Source organism: Geospiza fortis, unplaced genomic scaffold (genome assembly GCF_000277835.1).
Source record: "Geospiza fortis unplaced genomic scaffold, GeoFor_1.0 scaffold172, whole genome shotgun sequence".
Classification (NCBI taxonomy): domain Eukaryota; kingdom Metazoa; phylum Chordata; class Aves; order Passeriformes; family Thraupidae; genus Geospiza; species Geospiza fortis.
This window is the reverse complement of record NW_005054309.1, coordinates 5,696,240-5,719,169: the sequence shown is the minus strand read 5'-3', so window position 1 is coordinate 5,719,169 and position 22,930 is coordinate 5,696,240. Positions and strand designations below refer to the sequence as shown.

The following is a 22,930-nucleotide window of genomic DNA, read 5'->3' as shown; positions in this document are numbered from 1 at the left end:
CAAATGGAGTAAACCACCACAACTCTTGGGCTCTGCTCATTGCTCTGTTTTCCTGTTTGTTTAAGGATTGATATTCTCATGGCTTCTCTTTGGACTAACAGCAGCACATCCTATGGCAAAACACAGCATTAGACCTTGATAATGTGCAAGCTACAGCACAAATCTGCCTTGCCCACATCTGTCCTCAGTCCAGGCCACCCCTTCCCTGGCACAGGAGTTTTACAGATGATCAGATTCCACTTTCTGTGTCCGTGGTGCTCACCCTAGACAGAATTTGTTTCTGCACAGAAGACGAGCACAAGGCTATTTAAGCCACAATTAAGCCCTCAGAAATAGGCCTTAAGTGATGCATAGGCTGCTGTCAGCTCCCTAAATTCCACCCTATGTAATTTCTGCCATCACCCACTCACATTATGTTATTGTCTATGGCTTCAGAAAATTGCTACTAGTGCATGCATAACTCCCATTCAACAAAGAGCCTCAATGATTGTTTTCTTAAACGCCCTCTGAGCTTCCCATATTGCCTCTTGTGCTTTTACAAAGACATTTCCCCAGTATGAAATCTCTCTCCCATCTTGTTTGGGAAGGAGAATGATTCAGAGTTCACCCCGGAACATCTCATCAGGGAGAGGGAATTGGCTATGCATCATTTCCATTCCTAACACTATACTGACCTCTAGAGTAAGAAGCGCTGCACACCTGACAAATCGGCTGGGCAGAGGGAGAGAAGAAGAAGAAGAAAGCAAGATGAGGCCTCTCAGAAGCTGTCTGCCCTCAGGACAGGTCCCAGGAGCCACTAGGACAGCACAGAGGCTGAAGCAGATCTGGTTCAGCTGGCAAAGTGGATTAAGGGTCTGGCCGTGCCTTATCCTTCATGAGCAGGACCAGGAGTCTCACAACTCCCCATGCAGCATTTTACACTTTGATTCACATCCTGAGGATTAGAAAACTCCAGGCTCATGTAGACTGGCAATGGTTCACACAGCTTCAGCTTTTTACTCTCATTTTCACTTTTCAAACAATGGTATTTTAAGATCTGAACGTGTTCTGAGCTATAGCTCCTCTAGGGAAAGCAGTAAAAAATATGTTCACAGTTTTCTCTAATGATATCAATTTCCTTTGCCTTCTCTTTTCCTTTTTCTAAGCACTGAACTGAAATATTGATTGCAATATTTTTCAAGTATGAGTGAGCTCTCTTCAGGAAAACTTTTCAAGGCTTCAAAAGCATATTCCAAACAGACTCAGCTTGAAAGTAGGCTTTACTTGTCTTCACCTGGATTTCTCCAGGAAATCCCTATGGACTCTTACTGGTAAAGCATTGAAATGTGAGCAGAAAACAGCTGCTTTACACCATATTGACTGGACTGTCTCTTAGGGATAGTCAAGAAATAGAAATGCCTTAGAGCACATTACTAAGGTTGAGAGAATCCATTAAGAGACACATGGCTCCCATTCAGGCTCTGGACAGCCCACAGAGCAACATGGACAACCCCTGCCAGTTTCCAGAGCTGCCCACAGAATTAGCTGGCTGAGTTACACAGTCAGCCAAACGCCTAAAAATTTCATTTTATATCCTGAGTACAAAGCTCTCTGGACTTTGAAGCTGTCTCACAATCAATTAGAGATATTTTGGTGAGATGGATTTCCACAGTGATCACCTTCAACAATTTACAGCAATTTCTCATATTCAGCAACAATTTTTTTTTTTCTTTTTTCTTCCAGTTTAAGTCAGTTATTTCTGCTCTCTTGCTCCCTCAGGTGAAGTCAGACCAATCTGTTATAAACACATATAGTCACAGGCAAGACCTCTGAACCTCTGCTGACTGGAAGGCAGAAAGCCACTTCCTTTGATCTTCTGCATTACTGCAGCAAAGCTCAGAGTAAATTTAAAAACAGCACTAGTGAAAGTTTTTCTATTAAAAAAAAGATTCTCTAAGAATTACATTGATGCTTTAAAACCCCTCCCAAGACGTATGTGGCACTACAAAAAGCTTTTTTTTTATGATTTTTAAAAATAGCAACTTCCAATGAAATGTTAAATGAAAGGAAAGCCTCGTGCTTAAGATTTCAAAAGGTACACAACTTGTGCTGATTTTCTGCATTAATTCCCTTCAGGATCAAAAGCAGTGTGTACCTTCTCACAGAACCATGAAAAGCTCAATTGTCAGTAAATACAGGTCAGCATTAAAGTATTTCAAGCAGCCAGGAGCTCAGCATGAGCAGCAGGTGAAATGGCAGGGCCACAACCAGCTTGGTGTTAAAGCACAGGGAGCAGAGCTAGGCTATAAAGGGTAAAACAGGTTTCTGCAAAAAGGTTTGGTTTGGTTTTTTTTCCAGACTACATCAAGTAGTGGATGGAAGCACCTGGCAGCCTCCAGCAGAAGGGGCTCAGTGGCTCATGCTGAGACATTCTGCTCTGTGGGAACAGGCAAGCACAGCACCCCAGAGCACAGGCTGCAGTCACTGCAAAGGCAAGCACAGCACACCAGAGCACAGGCTGCAGTCACTGCAAAGGCAAACACACAGGTGCAGCACAGCTGGCACCTCAGCTGTCCCCAGGGGCAGAAGAAGAAGGCAACAAAGGGAATCAGATCCCTCAGGGACAATCCCCTTGACTAATATATCCTTTGCACCCACCAAAGCCTCTGAAGACCCTTTTAGACCTGTAAAACATCCCCTTGAAGATCTTATTGGGCAGCTGAAGATGACCCTGTCCTTGTGCTGCAGGGAGAAACTGCAGAGAGAAAATGCAAAACCCACTGCAATGGGGCTGCAAGTGCTTTGGGTTAAAGACTGGCAGGGAAGTCATTATCAGCCCTCCAGCTGATGGACCTTAAACTGCATTTTGTTTTATGAAGGGGACCCATATCTGAAGCAATACACAGAGCTCTGCTCTGAGCCCATTTTTGGTCTTGCTCCCAGCACTGTGAGAGCCTCCAGCAGTCCCAGGGTGTCTCTGTACCCAGGTGCTGACATTTCCCAGTCCCAAGCCTTGGCACACACTCAGGCTGATGGAGACCATGGGCAACTGGCTGATTATGGCAGATGGGGAGCAGGAGTCACCCTCAGCACCTGGGTTCAAAGAAAAGAAGCAGCTTTGGGGGCTGGAGGTGTGTCCCTGCGCCACTTTGGAGTTACACACACACACACACACACAAGGATGTGGTGCAAATTACACCTTCAGAGAAAGTTCACAGCAGGCTCAGTGTGGGGACCTGGCTTGCACAGGCTGCTGAGCATTGCTGTGATGAGGTATCAGTGATGGAGCAGCTGCAACCTGACCTAGGAGGGAGCCACCAAAGCCTGCATTTTATTTATGTTTTACATGCTATCTCCTAAAATAAAAATCAATATGTGTCAGACTAGTGATGTTTAAATGGATAATTCCCTTTCTAGTGAACTGATGCTTCCATTTGCCTGCATGATAAACAGTTCTGGGAACACAAAATAAGAAAAGGCCTCAGAGAGAGAATGAGAGGTGCTCAAGAGACTTGAGGTTACAGGAGGAGGAAGCAGAAAACCAAACTCACTGGCAAACTGCTCAAGGTCAAAAACCAATGTGCCTTGTCAAGATGTGCTGCTTTGTTTTTAATCCCAGAGTTAAGAGAAATAGAAGATCCCACCCATTGTGTGCATTCTCCAGGGCAGCACTAGAGGGGAGACAAGTAGATAAGTGACCAAAAGTCAGCAATCCAGAAGACAATGAGAAAAGCAACAGGGAGAGTGAGAGGACAAGAGGGGGAGCCCAGATCTTCCAGCAGTTTCATCAGGAGCTGGAGGAAACACTCTGCATGGGGCAAATACACAGGTCAAGGGTGGATCTTCATTCCTGCTGCCATGTGAAATGCTGTTCTCTGTCTCAAAAGCACCTTGGCTGATCAGCAGCCAAGAGGAAGCCTAAAGGCTGTTTAGTAATTGGCATTATTCTGGGCTTTCTTGGTTTTCCTTCTAATCCCCATGCTGTTTTTATCTTTTTTTTTATTTTACATCTCTAAATGTGTTTCAGTCTACTGCTGACCCAGAAAGGAGAAGAATTAACCCTGTTGCTGTTATTCATTATTGACTCTCTGACTGAGTAAGTGCTTGGCTCTTGAGTGAGGAGCAGAGGGCAGTGACTGAAGTCCTGTGGGCCAAGCTGGGTGAAACTGCCAGAAAGTTTTTATAAATATAGGTAGAAAATACAAATATAGATGATGAGGCATTGGATGCTGTGTTGTGCATTTGTTTTTAAGACCCTCAGAGTGTGCTGGGTGTGTATCTGTGCTCTGCTGTGCTGCTCCTTATTGAACACCTTGCATGTTAAAAAGCAGTGGTGTTCCCCTCTCTGCAGTGGCACACACTTGGCTGCCAAGCTGTGTGATTAGATCAGGTTATGAATGTACAAGAAAATGCATCAAGTGACAGCACTGGGGACATAGGAGTGGGACAGGACAAAGCCATTTTGTGGACAGGAATATCCCAACTTGTTCCTTATTGAACACCTTGCATGTTAAAAAGCAGTGGTGTTCCCCTCTCTGCAGTGGCACACACTTGGCTGCCAAGCTGTGTGATTAGATCAGGTTATGAATGTACAAGAAAATGCATCAAGTGACAGCACTGGGGACATAGGAGTGGGACAGGACAAAGCCATTTTGTGGACAGGAATATCCCAACTTGTACTGGACAATTTGACTGATTTTTTTTTTCCTATTGATAAAATTAGGACAACATTTCTCCTGGGGACAGAGAACCACTGGCCAGTGTATTTATATGATACTACACTGCCCGTCCCCCCTGAAAATATACAGAATATGGTGCCATGGTGGGGACTGCTGGTGCCACAGACCTACCAAGGGCACTCAGGAGATCCCTTTGCCCCTTCAAGAGAAAGCACCCAAATCTCAGAGAAGTTCAAACATGTTTGACATCCGGGGCAGTCACAAACTTGTTGTTTTGGCTCCACAGCAGTTCCTCCTCAGGAATGGATAACAGCCATTTTACAATGTCATTTCTCAATCAGATGAAATCAGTTTGCACAGGCTGCCAGAAGAAAAAGTCAAATTCTCTTCCAAAAGCTCCCTGTGCTGCCAGCTCCTTTCTGTACCTAAACAAGCATCTGTCTGGCCAAGATTTCCCTTTGTAGTGTCAGCTTTAACCTAGATCACTTTCTTGGCCTCCTTCTCTGAAAAAGCAAGAAGGGACTGTGTAGGATGAGGGACAAGAATGGGCAGGCAGCAGCACCAGCCCCAGGAATAGTGACAGCTTTTCTTACTTTGTATGATTGCACAGTTATGGCACAAGCTGCATGATACCATTCTTGGATGAATAGCTACAACTTCCTAAATAAGGATTACAAGTGATAAATAATTAATGAAATAACAGATAACACATGACAGGCAGTTAATACCTTTTCTGGGAACAAATGTCAAATAATTCAATTCCACTGAAAGGCAGCAATTTGTTAAACATGTATGTGAGCAAGAGAAGCCTGGCGTGAACATCTGAGATGAATCATTAATGATCATGACTGTGGTCAAGATGCACAGTCATTGAGGCCTGAACTAATGTCATTTGGACATGAGCAATGCCTTTGTGGCATTCAAATAGTTCTCTGAAGGTTTTATGAAGTTCTAAAGCTTTGTAGTGTCAGGCTCCTTTCCAACTTTTGGAAGCCAAGTACCTTGGAAAGTTCAGGGGGAGTAGGGGGAGGCAAAGAAAGGAAGCAGTGAAGAGGGGAAAACACAAAACATCATGGAAGGGCCACTTCTTTTCAGCTCAAAAGGATCTGTTGGGTTAAAAATGGCAATTTTCTCATTGTACCTTGAGGCCTTGCTGCCAGAGGTGTGAGCTCTGAATCCAAGAGTAATCCTCTTTAAAACCACACAGAGGACTGTGTGTGCTCACAGTGACAGCCATGGGAAGAAATTTCCAGGAATACTTTGAAACATCACTGTTTACCCTCACTGTGTGAACAGAGAGCCTGTGAACTAAACTTGCAGAGAGACATGCTTTGAAACAGATTTGAAACTCACGCTTTTTGTCCTCACCTAACTTCTACTAGAAGCTAAACTTTATTAGTAAGTGAAACTACTTTGGGCCAGCTTCGAGGCCCACCAGATGAAAATTAATAAAATCTCTCTCCTTCACTACATCAGCTCAGGGTTCAGCCTTGAGGGCAGATTTTCAAAAGGTTCCAGGGAAAATTTCAAGTGTTCACTATCCCTGGCTGTTACCAGAAATGCTCAACACCTGACCAGGGGATGCCTGGACCCAGGCTCAGACTAACCCTGAAAGCTGAGTTTGAATTTGGCCACTTACTTGGGTGCTTATATGGAAATGATCTTTGCAAATCTTGCCTAGGGCAAGCGGTGCTCTGTACAGCCTCAGAGAACAGGATTTGCCAGCTTCCAGATTTGTCTGGGTTCCAAAGGCATTACTCATGAAAAATTCAAAGAAATGAAAAATAAACAGAAGGTAAAATAAAATGAACACACAACATTATCCCAACTATATTAAAACCTGACTCAAACTGTTAACAGCCCCACCATATTTACTGATTGTCAAACAGCATCAAGTGAGTATACAGGCAGAATTGTTTGTGATGGAAATATAAAAGGGTATCCCAGACAACTGTAGCATTCCCTATGGCAACATCCTGTGAACTCTTCAGAAAATGTAAATAAAAGCATGAAATCATGTCACTGTGCACAAAAACCCTGCAGAGTGAATGCCCTACAGATATGAACTCTGTAATAATCTCTCCTCCTGGAAGCCTTGATGATTTTTTTCCCACAGCTTTTTGTGTGTGTGTCTGAAAGGAGTTCCCTTCATTTTAAGGGCTCACATTCTGTTCTGGAGCTTGTTAGTGCAAAGGAGACAAGTCTAATTTTGCTAATCCATGCTGTGAAGAGAGTCAAACAGCATTTCCTACACTGCTGCCAGTATGAAACAAAATCACACTTCTATCAGGTTCCTGATACTATCTCACAAGATAAACTTCTGTTGCTAATAATATCTGACACTTCTATGTATGAACACACCAAAAATGCTTCAGAACAAATTGATCTCTGGTGTGACTGTATTGAATTCACTGGAATTAAACTAGAACTAGGCTGGCATGTTAGGGGGTCAAAGCAATAAGTCAGAGAGCCTCTTTTCCCCTCAGGCTCACCTGACAGCCAAGGTTAATGGTGCCAAGCAGAGCTCCCAACGCTTCCCTACAGCCACCAAAGGCTTGAATCAGGATTGCACAACATTGAGAGGGAGCAGTTTTCCTTTTCCTTCCTTCTCTTCCTACTGCAGAAACCTGGGCAAGGAAGAAGAGCTCAAGTCAGTGTGGTTCTCTGATTCCTCATTGCAGGCTGGGGCATCTGAGTGAGAAAAACACATTTTCATGGCAGGTGTGTATCCTTTTTCTGCTTTGATAATTAATGCACAGCTCCTCCTGCCTCCAGTGGAGAAGATGAGAGAGAGAAAACTGTCAGAAATGCTCTGAGGTTAAGAGGAATGTTCTGCAGATATAAAGATTGCTCATCTGACTACTGACCAAAGACATTAAAAAAAAAATAAATTCTCCCAGGCCTCATCTCCATGTCCTGGAACCTCTCTTGCCTGGCAGTAACAGCTCTTCGTGTGCCAACAAGAACAGAAAGCTCACATCAATCTCCTGAGGGGTGCATCTGGCTGAGGCATCCCTGGGTATTGGGGAAATACTCTTGGTTTGCAATTGATGCATCACCTCACAAGGGTTCACGCAGCATTTCATCCTAAATGGCTGCTCAAAGTAGACAAACCCTGGAACTGCTTCCTTCCTGGCAAGGTGTTTTACAGTACAATGGGAGTTCAGCAGATTAGAAATTACAATAGCCTATAACCATGTTCAAGGCTGCTCTGACACACAAACAAAGGATGTATTTTATACATCTCCTAAGTGCCAGGACAGCAATTTACAGACAGCAATTTACAGAACGTTCCTGCAGCTCCTGCAGACAGCACCATGACTTCAAGAAAATCTATTTACAGCACCTAAGGGAGAGGGACAGCCCCAGTGGTATGGAAATCATTGTTTTGGAACTCATAACACAGCAAAATTGTGAGATAGGTCCAGCAGACCCAACCAGAGATCCCAAGGGGTTTGGATACCTGGCAAGCAGCAGCAAGCAGCTGAGCCTGGCCTTCAGTGACCACAGTGGGAAACTGCCTCTTTGGAGGAACCCCAGCCTCAAAAAAAGTGGTTTATGTGATTTTATCCAAGAACAAAAGCATCAGGCCTACACACTACAGATAAGTATATATAAAAAAAAGTAGGTGAGCCAAGTTTTTTCCTGGGGTGTTTCCCATGAAAATATTAACAAATTGACATCAGCATAAGAGAACCCCAAGGTGCTACAGGAATGGGTCATACACACCCCTGAAAGAAGAGAAAGGCACAGAGGAGGCTGCAGATGCCTGGTTGTTTCAGTCTGTCTGCACTGACAACCTTCAGTGACTGTAGGTGCTCAGACAGGCACATTTGAGGCAATATTTGCTCATTTTTTGTTATATTTATTTGGCAATAAATGGCAGGAATATGACCATTACCAATGAATTATACTTCTATAAAATGGCTCTCTACCAAAGCAATGACTCTGGAAGCAGATATCGTACTGTGTATAATAATTAGAAAATATCTGTTGTTGAAATAATCTTTTTAGAAGAACTTTGCAGGCCCAGGTGTCCTCTGTTGATGTTAAAGGAAATCATTGTCACCCCAAAGAGAAAAGTGCAGTGAGAGAATGAGTGTTTGGATAAGTGCCCATGCCTTGGACATACCATATGGTAGCTGTGTCTTCTTGATTCTTTGGTTGTATTAAAATGTTTGTGGCATTTGCATGAGCCACATGGAACCTCTCAGCGCCATTTTCAGCCCCACAAAAGGACAATTTGGAAGTTATCCAACATAAACCATGATGGCAGTTTGGGGCTGCCATTCCCCAGTGTCCAAGGCTGTAGAAACTTGGAGCAGAACTGGATTAACCTGTCCCACCCCCATTACCCTGGGGCTGCCCTCCATGCCCCCCTCTCACATGTGCACTGCTCAGATATTTCAGTCCACAGATGGAGACTTTACAGGGAAAGCACCTCCTTGGAGCAAACAGGAAAAATCAGTGGAGCAAGACTTAGAGGCCTTGTTAGAAGCCTCCTGGTTCACAAGAAATTATACCTGAAGACTAAATATCAGAGATGGAAGATGCACTGGGACAGCAAAGTGAAGTTGAAAGCAGAACCACAAAGCTTTAAACATTTAGAACAGCAATACTGCAAGGGGGAAAAGCACAAAAGTAGTGTCAGATTCAAGATGAGGTCAGAAAAAATCAGGTTTAGGATAATAAGAAAATAGGAGACAGATAGCACAGGGAAAAAAAAAAAACCAACAGGAAGAGACTACAAAGAAAAATCCACTGCAGAAGATCTGACCAGCCCTTGGCGTGCTGCAGATCTCAGTTCCCAAGAGAGGGAGCCAAGAGAAGGCACATGCAATGGAAGTGCTTTAGTAGGAATGCCAAAGGCTGACAGCAGAGCCCAGCAGAGAAATTAACTCCTGGCAAGGGGGCCAAGGACAAGAACATTTCCATGTGAATAAAGGACAGCCACGGAGGTCACGCTGAGCATAGAGGCCCAAGGAGGGAAACACGTGGATTTTTCAAGGCATTAATAGGCCTTTTGTTTCCTTTCCAAACTCTTACACTGACAGCAATCACATACCCAGTTGCATCTATGCTAAAAACCTAAAGGAATTGGGCAACAACACACAGTTATCTCAAAGGGATTTTGTTAGTTCTGCTCAGGTTTTTGTATGCTAATAGCAAGAAAATAATCTTAAATTCTGTCCTGTTTCTCTGGGAAGGTAAATATCAAGTTTGTTTGTTCTCATATTGTAGCTGATGTTTCCTCTCATGTTTTCCCATGGTTTACTCATTCACATCACAGACAGCTTGGGTTACAGGATTCAGTTTCCTCCCTATTAAAATGCAGCCCTTGTAGGGTGGAAATTGCTAGGAGAGACCTTGTACAGCAGTGCTGATAAAAGTTTGCAAAACAAGGTGCAAAATTTACCTGGGTAGGCTTCCTCCAAGGTGGTATTGCATAAAAAAGGTGAGTCTAATCCATCAGGATACTGGGTTTGGTTTTCACCTGAGCAGCTCACACCAACTCACTACCAGAGCTCACTTTTGGGGCTGGCATTGCTGAAATTTGGGATAACAGACACTACCCAGTACTGCTTCCCTCCCACTCTTACACTGCCAGTGTTTCCTTTCTCTGTCACCAAATAAATCTAAATGCCACAAACAGATGAAAGCACAGCAGATATTCCCGGGATTGCCCAAGGAGAGAGCAGTCCTGGCCAGGCTGTGCTGAGAGGCACATCCCAGGTATTGCCCATGGGAAAAGCTGGCAGATTTTGCCTCAGGCTAAGCTGGATATGATGGATGGATGGATGGATGGATGGATGGATGGATGGATGGATGGATGGATGGATGGATGGATGGATGGATAGATAGATAGATAGATATATAGATAGATAGATAGATAGATAGATAGATAGATAGATAGATAAGGATCAAGGATCAAGACAAGCAAGGATCCCAGTTAAGTTATCTGCTTTTGGGTATAAAATCCCAGGGTGAATTTGTATCACCAAAGGGAATTTTAGTGAAGAACTGACTGGGTTTGGAAATATGTCTTCCCCTTCCCAATGTAACCCAACAGTGTGTGAGTTTAAGAGTGTTTTTTATCCAGAGGAGGTGAGGCTACATCTTATGCCCACTAAACATTGCTCAAACCTCTCAGGAAATTTGGCTTCATGAGGAATCATCCAATATCTTAGAATAGCCTCTGGGTCAGGGTTACTTCTTTAATCTCAGCTGTTCTAAATATTTCCATGAAACACATCATTCCTTTTATGCACCTAATCCCTGGAAGTGTTTGCTTGGCTGCTTTTGCTGATCTCACATGAAACAATCTGTATTTTTAAAGTCCTGGTTCTGGGTCCTGTTTTTTATCAGAAATGCTCAGGAAATGTAGCACAAACATGTTATTTATGGAATATAATTTCTATATGTAATGTTTATATGTAATTTATATATTTATTTCTGGTCTCTTTCCAGGTTATGCAAAGGTGGCCTATCCACTAGAGTCCAGACTGGCGATTTTTGTTTTAATTGGTGGTTTTGATGACACACCATGTCCTCAAGCCCATTTCATTATAAGATTTTCAGCCAGGTCACATTTAAACTTTCAAGGATGGATGGCCTAGAAAGCCTCCAGAGAATTGTTCTGACAGCAAATTCTCCTGTTAGGATTTTGCAGGTTCTTGCAAATCTGTATTTGACTATCCTCACTACCTATTTACATTCATTTTATCAGACTGAAGATTTCCTTATTATTACATTTGTATTTTTTCTGTAGGATGCTTAAGACTAATCAAACATCCCTTGAATTCTTGGAACTGAACAGATAGGGCTGCCCTGGAAGTTATCCCTGCAGGTAAGGCCTTCCAAGGCGTTCAGTGTTTTCATGGCTCTTCCCTCCCTCTTTTTTTGCATTTGGATCTGCTGCCAGTAGGACTTGGCACCAAAGGCACTGAGATGGGGCTTGCAAGGGGATACAGCCCTATTCTGCAGCATTCCCACCTGGAATCAGGGCATTACATCAGCCCTTTCAACTTCCCACACCCATGTTTTTAATACTGCTGTCTCTGCTAGAATCCCCTGTTGACAAACCACAAAACAGGAATGGAGAAGAAGAGCAAGATCACTTATTAACATGCAGAAGTCATTAGTGAGGATACAGATCAAGTAAAATTTAATGGAAGGGGAAAGTAAATTAAAACTGGCACCAACAGATGTTTATGAACAATGGACAGAAAAGAGACTGTAAAGATTTACTGTGTCTCACACAACATCAACAAGAGATGCACCAGTGAAATTAAATGGCAGCAACCAGAGGAAGGGATGATAGGGAATCTTTTTTTCCCAGAACACATAATTAATTTGTGATGCATCTGCTGTGAATTACTGTGAGGTCAAATTAGCAGGACTCAAAAACATTCAGCTGTTTCTATCAATAAGAATATCCAGATACTTTGAACCATGAATAAAATGTAAGAGGGAATTTCTGTAAGTGCTGAAACACAACTTCTCTGCTTCTCTGAAAGCACTGTCAGTCAAGCACCACAAAACTATCATGTGAAGGAGATTTTCTTGAAGAAAAAGTAGAGTGGAGGGTGTTCTGGGTTTGTCTTTTAACTAAGGAATAAAATATCCTGAAAACAGATAGGGGAAGAAAGGTAAATGGATATACGCAAAACATCAAAAGTCAAAGGCAATCCCCAGAGGGGATGCAAGGGGAGTGTACACACTGAGATGTAATTATACAATTAATTTTAATTAATTACAAAAGCTAAATATATGTCCTGTTCAAATATTAATAAAATTAATATATAAAATTATACAGAGAGGGGACAGCAGGACAATTTCAGTATTTTAGGTAGTAACCAGCCCCTGGATTGACTATAAACCTTGTCCTTGTTGCACACAGAGCCAGGTTTGGTACCTAAGAATTTACCCATGCTTCTGGCAGTGCTGCTTTAATAATGATGAAGAAAATATTTTGCTTCAAAGGCCCTTTGAAAGCCAGTAGCTTAAATATAATTGTGCTGGAAATACTCCCTTGATTTTCCTTCATAAGGTGACCAGCTCTGTGAATAGTGAGAAAGCACAAATCCATTGCTGGCAATCACTCCAAACAGCTGTACCAACCAATTTATGTGCTGGGAGGTTTGTAAATTATGTTCTCCCATTAACCTGGCTCAATTATTCAGAGTTGACATGTCAAGCTTTTAACCAGCTACAAAGGCAGCAAGACCAGATGCTCTTTCTGAGAGAAAATTACAAAGGAGGGGAAAGTGTGCTGTCATGTCACTCTATGTTGTGCCAGACCAAAAGGAACATTCTTAAAGGAATAATCCAAAAAGAATAAAGAACCAGGGTTCTCTGTTCTTCTAGAGGTCTGGATTTATACACAGGGACTTCAGTGGTGTAATCCAATGGTCCTGTCCCTCCAAAATCAGTTCTCAGCTCTTGTGCAGTGTTTTCAGTGCTCAGCCTTCAACCCTTGGCCAGATGCTGCTCTAGGGTTTGCACAATCACTGCATTGGAGGGGAAGGTGCAGGGTACCCCTGCCCAGGGAGCAGCTCCAGCTGGGAAACAAGCAAGCCAGGGCTGGGGACACTTCTGTCCCTCCTGGGCCTGTGTCCCACAGCTGGGGACACTTCTGTCCCTCCTGAGCCTGTAACCCAGAGCTGTGGACACTTCTGTCCCTCCTGGGCCTGTGTCCCACAGCTGGGGACACTTCTGTCCCTCCTGAGCCTGTAACCCAGAGCTGTGGACACTTCTGTCCCTCCTGGGCCTGTGTCCAGGGCTGGGGACACTTCTGTCCCTCCTGAGCCTGTAACCCAGAGCTGTGGACACTTCTGTCCCTCCTGGGCCTGTGTCCCACAGCTGGGGACACTTCTGTCCCTCCTGAGCCTGTAACCCAGAGCTGTGGACACTTCTGTCCCTCCTGGGCCTGTGTCCAGGGCTGGGGACACTTCTGTCCCTCCTGGGCCTGTGTCCAGAGCTGTGGACACTTCTGTCCCTCCTGGGCCCGTGTCCCAGGGCCATCCCTTACCTTGGCACTGTGGATGGAAAGCCTTTCAGGTTTGCTCCTGGCTGAGAGGATCTCATACAGGAAAACTCCTTCATCTCCTTGGATGACTGCTGACTGCAGTTTTCAAGGAGCATCAAGGGCAGGCACAGGCATGCCTGCTCCTTTGGGTCTGAGGAGATTGGGGAACCAAGTGGACCCAGATCTCTTTCAATATTCCAGATGGGAACCACATGGCTCCTTTCTCCCATGATCTGCCTGATCACATCCCTACATGATCTGTGTGTCTCCTCACATAACTCACAACTTTTTAAAATCCCACAGCCCATGGAGATGGAAAAGAGCAAAGCAAGATGTCACAGCGTTAGAGGGGCACAGGGATGAGGCTAATATTACATTTAGTAGGACAACTCCTGCAGCAGCTCTTTCACACCTCTGCTACTCCATACAGCATTTCCTGGCTCTGTGCTCAAGGCAGATTTCATTTACCCTGGTGAATGGAACCTTAATTTCTCTCAACCTCCCTGAAGTAGTTCCAGGTTTATTCTGAGGCAAGAGAAGAACCTGATACTGGCTTTTGGAAAACAAATGAATTTGCTCCACCCTGGGAATTTTCATACACGATATATCCATCAGTTTTCCGTTCTGACTAACATTTGGCAAGATGTACCTGTCAGATTTTTTAAATTCAAACCAAACTGTTTGTTATTTCTTCCAAGCCACCCATTAACTGTCAGCACAAACATTTCCACACTGCCTCTGTGGGCTCACACACGTAGCTACCCTATGACCGACACCGAGGAGCAGCCCTGGCTCTTGGAGAAGCTCAAACCCACTGAGGCAGGAGTGTGAAAACACAGCTGGGCCCAGCAGCTTCTGCTGCTGCAGTAAATCCCGCTGCCCCTTCACACATCTCCCTACCCTGAAGGTCTTTAGAGGTGAAATTATGAGTTTTCCTTCTCACTGCAGTTCTGTTTTGGCACTAAAAATCCTTCTTGAGGCAAGGAGAGTTTGGCTTATTTTCCTTGTCTGCCCATCAAGCTCTTAAAAAATTAAGTTATTAATCATCTGAACATTCACCTCTGCTGCACTTGCTGACCAGAAACTCCCGTAGGTGGTTATTTCAAATATGACTCTGCTACTGTTAAAGACTTTTGAATTAAAAAAAAACCCTGAAGCATGGACAAATGCGCCTTGCCATAATTACTGCCTAGCAGTGTATTTTTAAAGCAGTCAGCTGAGCTTCTAGTTTATATTTCAATAATTTGCTTACTTGGTAAAAAAAAAACAAAACCCAAAAAAAACCCCTGACAAACCCCACATTCATCACTTAGTTTATCTGAGGTCTCCTCTGTAGCAAAGCCTGGCTTGCAAGGAGGAAGAGAAGTTTGCAGCTAAATTGTTTTGTAACAGATGTATCGATGGAAAAAGTTACTAACTGGGAGTGTTCTCTCCTTGCGAGTCTCGTTGCTATTAGCGCTGCTCCGTAGGGTGTAGCTTTCCTCTTGGGCTTCTGTGTTTGCTTTACGTGTTGCTTTCCTCTTCCTTTTGCTCAGGAGCCTTTTTACGACCTGGCAAAATAACTCTGAGCAGCAGCACGGAATCTGCAGGACAAAAATGAGCCTTTGCCTTAAATATCCCCGAGACAAATGGAGGTGAGTAGAGACAACTCTGGGCTGGGGAATTGCTCTTGGTTTGCTGTTCAGAAGTTATTAGCAACTAGTACTTTGGATTTGTTTGGGGGGTTTCCCCCTGTTTGGCTGCAGTGTTGAGAATTTAACTCAAGTCAGGCATGGAAATATAGTGGAATTGTAATTGCATCCAGGCCTTGGGTAGGGATTACAGAGTTGGTTGGGACAGAAACCATTTGAGCAGGTTTTCCTGGGCCTTCAAACACATTTTCCCTCCTCCTTTTCCCTGGTCCTGCAGAGTGTTTCTGGCTCCCTGTGCAAACTCCACCTGATGAGAGCATTTACCCTGCTCCCATCACCTCCCTGTATCTCATCTATAATGCAGAGGTTGTATTTGCTCAGCTGCATTGAATCCTGCTATAAAAGCAGGGTGCAGAGGGCAGCTTCTGGATGCACAGTGAATCTCTGTAACTAATAAAATATAGCACCTGCCCTGCTTGGAAGTGTCGGTGTGAAACCAGACTTGACAGGGTAAGTGATTCCAGTTCATAATCCTGTAATGCTGGTACGATTTGGTGGTACTGGCATAAATGTGGTACTGAGAGCTAAGCTGGACTTTGAGATAAATTTAAAATGGTGTCTTTAAAGGAAAATTACTCTGTATGGGATTTGATGACATGAGATCTTTTACTCATAGGGTGTCATACCTGGCAGTTGAGTGGATGAAAATGATTCTGTGTTGTACAAACAAGACTCCACATGAGTCAAAAATAGGCAATTAAAGACTTGATATTCTTGACACTCCTTCTTTCTGTTTCCTAAGGTATCTTTTAAGAATCTTGAAATTTACTGAGATTTTTTTTTCTGTACTGTTCAATGAGTATTTCTAACATCAAACTTTTAGGTTACGTTAGTTTTGCCTGCACACCTATGGTATATTGGTATCCTGCTGTTTTTTCATGGGGTTTGGAGCCAGGTTTCCCAACTCTACTTCCAAAAAAGAAAACATTGTTATTTCCTCTTTATTGATAATTCAGTTCTATGTCTATTTAAAAGTTTTCCGGGAAAAAAGTGATAGCAAACAACTGTAGGTCACAGACACAGGGCTAGTCTGTATATGAAACAGAATGAACATATTCCTAAAATATTTGATGTAATGTAGAACCAACAATTCTAATAATGTAGAATCAACAATTCTAATAATGTAGAATCAACAAATTTTTAGATTAATTTTCTCTCCAGCTCTCAGAGACCAGACACTTCTCCCTCATGTTGTAAAGTACCAGAAAGCAGAGTTGTGTTTTGGTGCCTGAAGGAAATGTAACTTCTGGGGGGACACTAACTCAGCAAGAGTGTTAGAGAGGGACAGCCTTGAACTGGAGATAGAAAAATTATCTTTCTCTTGGTCATTACCTCTGGCTTCTCCCTCCTCTCCCATGTAGACCCAAGTTTCCTTCACCCTGACTGAGTGTTCATGCAGTGCTCTGGCTTTATTCATCCCTTTCCATAGAAAAGAGTTCACTGCAGCTGATGGAAGATCTCACATGTCTGTACCAGAGCTGACAGTCTGACTGTTCACTGGGTTCATGGAAACACTGAGTTTAGCTGCCTTTTTGTTGGCAAACCCAAGCCCAGACAGCTGAGTCACTCCACACAAAGCAGCAGCTTTGAACATTTGCTTTTCCAAAATACAACCTTCCTTTTTCACCAAGGCTTCCAGGACACTTCTTGCTGCAGAACTTTGCTTTTCATATGCTACACTGGGACAAAAACACAGGCAGTCCCACACTTGGTAACAAGGGAAGAGAAAGAAAATCCAGCGTGAGGAACAAACCCAGAAGGGAGGCCTGGATCGTGTCTAAAACCTTGAACCACAGACAAAGAGAAAAGAATTAAAAACAACCTGAATAGTTACTTTCACAACCTAATTTTATGTAAGGAAGTATTTCTACTGGCTTTTCAGTTTCTCTTTTTGGACAGCCTGAAATGCTGCCCATAGCCTGTGTAAAATCTGAAGGGGCAGGTTTTGGGCACATGGAAATAACCCATTGCAGTCATCAAAGCCACATCAAGGGACTCAGGGTGATGTAGGACCAGTCACCCTTTCTCTCCTGAGCTCTCAGCTGGAGCAAAGACCTTGGATTTCTGCTGTGAGCAGTTCATGCTCACAAGTCCTTCTGCTACTGAGTCATTCTGGCTGGCTATTAGATTAGTTATTTTAGACTATTCTAATAATTATTCTACTCTGGAAAAAAAAAAGGCAGAATAATGTGAATTGTAGAATCCAGAGGCTAAGAAAAATAGCATCCGAGGAAGAGTACAAAAAATACCCACCAGTAAAACCAAAATGTGCTGGGGAGTCAGTGGAGAGTGAAGAGAAAGAAACACCAGAGCAGCCAACTAGAAAAAAAAGGCCAGCATAAGACTTGATAGTCACAGGAAGATCAAAAATAAAGTGAAACTACTTTGAAACCTCTCAGCTGGAATACATTTCAGAAGAGCCACCTAGTCTCAAAGAAAGCTGTCAGAATGGCAAATTGAAGTCAGCAGGAAAATTTGAACAGAAGAGGTCTTACAAACAGGAGAAAACAATTCCTATAAGTAATACCTGACATGTCAGAAAGTAAAATACTTCTAAAAGAGAAACATTGGGAATGGGCAAAAACTGAATTTGAAAATCTTCCACCCAGTCTTTTACTACCTGCTGCTGGAGATCTGACAGCCATTTAAATTATTTCTCAAGCTCATTTAAGAAAGAAAAAAAAGAAGCTTGCTTTCCCATCCCATCAATTAGAGAAAAATCATCACATCATTTTATGTTGAGAGTTGGTTGATGAATGTCGTGTCATATATCACTGCCTCTGCATCTGACAGGAATCAAAGCAGACACTTTGAAAGGCAAGTGTCTTTGAACTGCTAATTATGCTTAACAAAGAAAGTGTTTCACATGTTGCTTCTTAATGAAATTTCTGCTTTTACCTAAAAGGGTTTCCTCCCACCTTATTTCTGGACAGCATGAAATTATGTTGAAACTAACAGTAATCTATTTATTTCTGATTATACTGCAATGTTTTAAAAAGTGGGGGAAATATTCTTATGTTATGTTGGTTATGTGTTTCTTGCATAACCAAAAGCTTCTGGAGATTTGTTGAGAAACAGTGGCAAAGGTAAGCCCCTGGTAGAAATGTTTCTCTTTTGGATACATGGTATTAAAGGCATCTGTGAATGTTCTGGATGTGAGAATAGTATTTTAGCTCAATTCCTCTATCCCCAGGAATTTCTTCTTCCTCAGCTTTCTCTTATTCTCAGAGCAGTGTAAAATACACCAACAGAAGCTACACCCAAACAATTCTCAAACAAGAGCAATTACCAAACAGGAGGATAATTTGTAGGGGGAAAAAGATAACAAGTGTTAGGCTAGCAATTTGGCATTGTCTCTAATTCCACCTCATTTAAGTGCTTTGCATAAGGTTCAAAAAAAGAAAAACTAATACATAAACAAGAAAAAAAATCTGCAAAACCCAAACAACAAACACCCAGTGCAAGCCCTCAGAGCCTCAAATCTTTTGACTTACACCCTTCTCTAATCTTAAAGCTTCTGAAGTGATGCCAAAAAGTGAAACTACAAGTCCTGGGCTAGGAAGCCAGGGGTGTGTCTGCTCTGCTTTGATCTGCCAGAGGAGAGATTGTTTTTCTGGTCAACATCAAGCTATGTCTCTCAAATTAGGAATCTTCAGTCTAGGAAAAATACTGGAATATGAGGCTGTGGAGAAAGTCCCAGCAATGTAGAGAGCTGCTGGCAAGCCAGGAATTGATGGTAAAACCTGCAGTATCTGATATGAATAAATAAATTTTGTACCGTTACTCTCCATCACTGGAATCATGGATTTTCCTGCTGTTAGCTAGACCAGAATTATTTTTTAAAGTATAATATTCTCTGATTTATATTCCATGAAGTGAAGAAGGGAATGCAAGATTTGTGCTACCTCCTCAAATTGTAAGAGACAATGTAAGCTCAAGGGTGTTGATTCTCATTTTCCTTAAAACTACTTTTAAAAATCTTTACATATACAGGTGGAATAAAAATGACAGTCAGGCCTGTTGGCTACTTTAGAATTGCTCCTTTCCATTGCCAGTTGGTCCCACACACTCCTGTGAGGTATGCAGTTTTGAGAAAATGCTTAAAACATATAAATAGTACAATTCAGTCAATTGCTGTTCATCAGTAAATAAGAGCATTCAGAGGCACTGTCATGCAGCAGAGCCTGGGATTAGCTCTCAATTCCCTCTTCTGTGAAATCTCCCTGCTGTTTCCTCACATCCATTCACAAACATTCTTCTTTTCCACCCACTTACAGTCCCTACAAGAGTGTTTAGGAGCTCAGCTATTTTTCTGGGATTAAGATGTGGATATTAGATATTAAAAGCAATTTTTAAAATCCATAATGTGCTGGTGGTATCCTTAAATGCTTCTGTTGCCCTGGCACTGACCGGTGTGAGCTCTCTGATGGTGCCAGTGCGACAGCCCTGGTGGGATGCTGGGCTGCAGGAAGCAGGTTTGGTGCCATTCCCAGTAGGTCCTGGGGAGAAGTCTCTGGATTTGAAGTGTGGAAGAGGCTCCCCATGAAACAAGCAGCAACCTTCTCCCACTGATGGTGGCACTGAGCCTGGGGGATTCCTTTTGTGGGGCCATGTTTATGAACACCATAAAAATGTGCTCAAGGATGAAAGGCAAAAGGAAAAGAAGAGGATGAGCCAGGCAGTCCAATTTTACCTTATGCCCTGGGAAGGCAAAGAAAGAGGAGAGTAACCTCAGTGAGATCAGTACCTGAGAGCTGCTCAGTATGTGCCTAATCCCTTTTGTTCCAGTTGAGGTCTTAAAGGCAACTGCATAAGTACTTCACACCAAAAACCCCATCCAGCCAAAATTCACCTGTGCATATTACCAATAACAACCTCACAGGCAAATGTTAGCCTGTATCTTCCATTTTCCAGTCCTGAGATCTGCATGTTCCCAAAGGATTCCTGAAAGCATTAGGAAATCACACAGTGGATGTTGTACACCACATTAACATCCTAGAGAGAAGCTGCTGGCTGAACAGCTCTATTTTTCATGAAGCACATATTTTACTTTATACTTAATGGAGTGGTGTGTGATTCAGGAATTTTGGAAATTATTTTGGAAAACAGGTTAGGCAAACCAGAGAGAAGTGGTGCAGGTAAGGCTGAACCTGCCATGGGGCAGTAGATGGACCAAGTGACCCCTGAGGGGCCTCCCAGTCTTTCTTTTCTATGATTTCTCTACCTTAATGATTCTGTCTCACCACACAGCTGGCCCCGTGTTAGTCAACAAACAAGACAAATGATGGAGGCTGGCTTAGATGAGGCCAGTTTGGGCTGTTTTGTTTGCATTCATGAGGAGCCATGAGCTCTGGAGGAGAGGCTCATGCATGGCCAGTTATTGTCTGTGTTTTCAGACAACTGAAGAGCTGAAATCTCTCCCCACAACAGAAAGGTTGTGCATGCAAACATTATCCATTTCACAGCTTCTATAGAAAATACCCCGTTGCCTACCCTGGTCTGTGGCACTGCTTGTGTGGCACATATTCCTCATTGCATTATAATTCCTGTCACAATATTAAGTGAGGGACTGGACTTCATCTGTATGTTTGGAGGCAGAAGTTCTAAAAACTACTATTAAAAAATGTCAATTCCTGACCTTATCCTCCAGCTGAGCCCTGAGAACTTTGGTCTCTTCTGAGAGGCTGCTATCAGCGTGCTCAAACATGAGCCAGGTTAATGCAGCTAACCCTGAATTCCTGGGGGCGTCCTGGCCTTGCCTGCCTGCAGGATAATGAGCTCACCAGTTCCAGGTGTTGAGGCTGCTTGGAAATGACGCAGCACTGGTCTGAGTGTTCCTGGTAGCACTGGGAAAAGGAGCAAAGGGAGAGGAAACATCACCCATTCCACTCCCAGCCACACTGGGTGGAATCTCTGGCAGCAGCAGCTCCTGCTGTCTCCAGTGAGAGCTCCCCTGAATCCCATTGCAGAACATTTACTGTGCTCAGGAGTTTTGTTAAGAGATTGAAAGCCCTGGATTTAGAGCTATCAGAAAGCAAATAGTCTTGAAAATAAGTGTATTTGAGCAAGAAGAGCCAAGTCCTCATCTGATGAGGAAACTTCCATCTCCCCACATCAGTCCTTCTCCAATTTTCAGTCTCAATTGTACACAGGGGAAACTTAAGATTTATCTGAGTCAGAATACACCTGAGTTTTAGTTCTTTCACAGCTGAAAAATATGTACAGTTGTTCCCATTATTTCAGAAGGGTTGCTTTGTTGGTAGTTTTTAAACATCACCCCCCTGGTGTCTTTTTAATTTTTTTTTGAAAGGCTCTTATTTTTGGAGCTTAGGAGTCATAATGAATAAAAATCTGTGAATGCAATTGAGTCCAGATCCACGTGTTGAGTCATGGGTTCCTCTTCAGTACGTGCAGGAGTCAAATCTTGTCCTTGTAAGGGGATTGGCAGTAGCTTTGGAAAGATCTGTCCTCTTTCTCAGTTTGCAATCATGAGCTGTACTTCCAGCTCACTTTTTATATAAAAGCAAATAAACATTTTATCTGCAGGCATCAGCTATTCTCTTAGTAACCATCCCTATAGCTATGAGCAGCTGCACAGGGTAGGAAAGGAGGCTCTGAATTTGTTATGTGGTCTGAGTGTGTCTCACACTGTTCATATCCATGCTACTGTTAGGAGATCCTTTTCTTTCCCTCTCTCTCATCTTTTACTCCACCCAAACAAAGCCAAACAAGTGCTTCCCACATCTCTCTGTCATCCATCACGTACCTGCTCTTTCATCATACCTGTGCAGCATTTTCAAAATCAATGCTTACATTTTGTCAGTTGCTATTAAACACTTTTTCAGTGCTCTAAATCCCTTGATCTGGAGAATGCCCAAGCTAATGAGGTGAACAGAACCAAACCATTTCAGGCACTGCTGGCTCAGTGAGACCCTCAGCTCTCTCCCTGAGCTCCTCCTCACTTTGAAGATCTCACTTTTCCTCTTGGAGTTTATTTCTGACCTTTGCCTCCTTTCACCTATTTGAAATGTGTTCTTGCCATGCAACTACTTGGGCAGTAGTGCCTCACAGAACCAGCCAGGGACTTCTTAGTGCTGTCCTGGGGCGTAAATGTCACCCTCACAGCCTTATCAGCACACCAGACAGACACACACCTGCGTTTACACCCCGTATTAATAAGTGAACATTATTACACATTTTGTTAAACCATAAGCACAACAGCAGTTTTAGGCAGTACAACCCAGGCTTGACGCTGATCCTAATCTAAAGGCAAAGCTCTGCTCAGGCAGGACAAGCTTTCAGGTTCTGATGGCTGCTTGTGTTTCCAGGTTTTTGGTAAGGAAAAGGTGTTGAAAACACGGTTGAAATGATTTATAATCAACTTTTGTGGCTCCAGATAGGTCAGATAAACATGGGAGTGAATTTGTTGAGGAAAACAAGCTGCCATTCTGAACAGCTGGAGGTTTAGCCATCCCCAGAGCAAAGTCCATCAAACCCAGAGATGTGGCAAACTGCCAGGCTGCTGCATGTGTGTCACTTTGATGGTCACACAG

At 43.1% G+C, this 22,930-nt stretch overlaps 1 protein-coding gene across 1 annotated transcript in view; it reads left to right on the top strand.

Moving 5' to 3' along the window:
• Positions 1-15,178: 15,178 nt before the first annotated feature.
• Positions 15,179-22,930, top strand: part of KCNMB2 (potassium calcium-activated channel subfamily M regulatory beta subunit 2) — a 137,986-nt gene continuing 130,234 nt past the window's right edge. Inside the window, exon 1 of the mRNA XM_031055525.1 lies at positions 15,179-15,320. Coding sequence (XP_030911385.1) covers positions 15,283-15,320 — 38 coding nt within the window. The 5' untranslated portion in view covers positions 15,179-15,282. The remainder of the gene's footprint in view (positions 15,321-22,930) is intronic.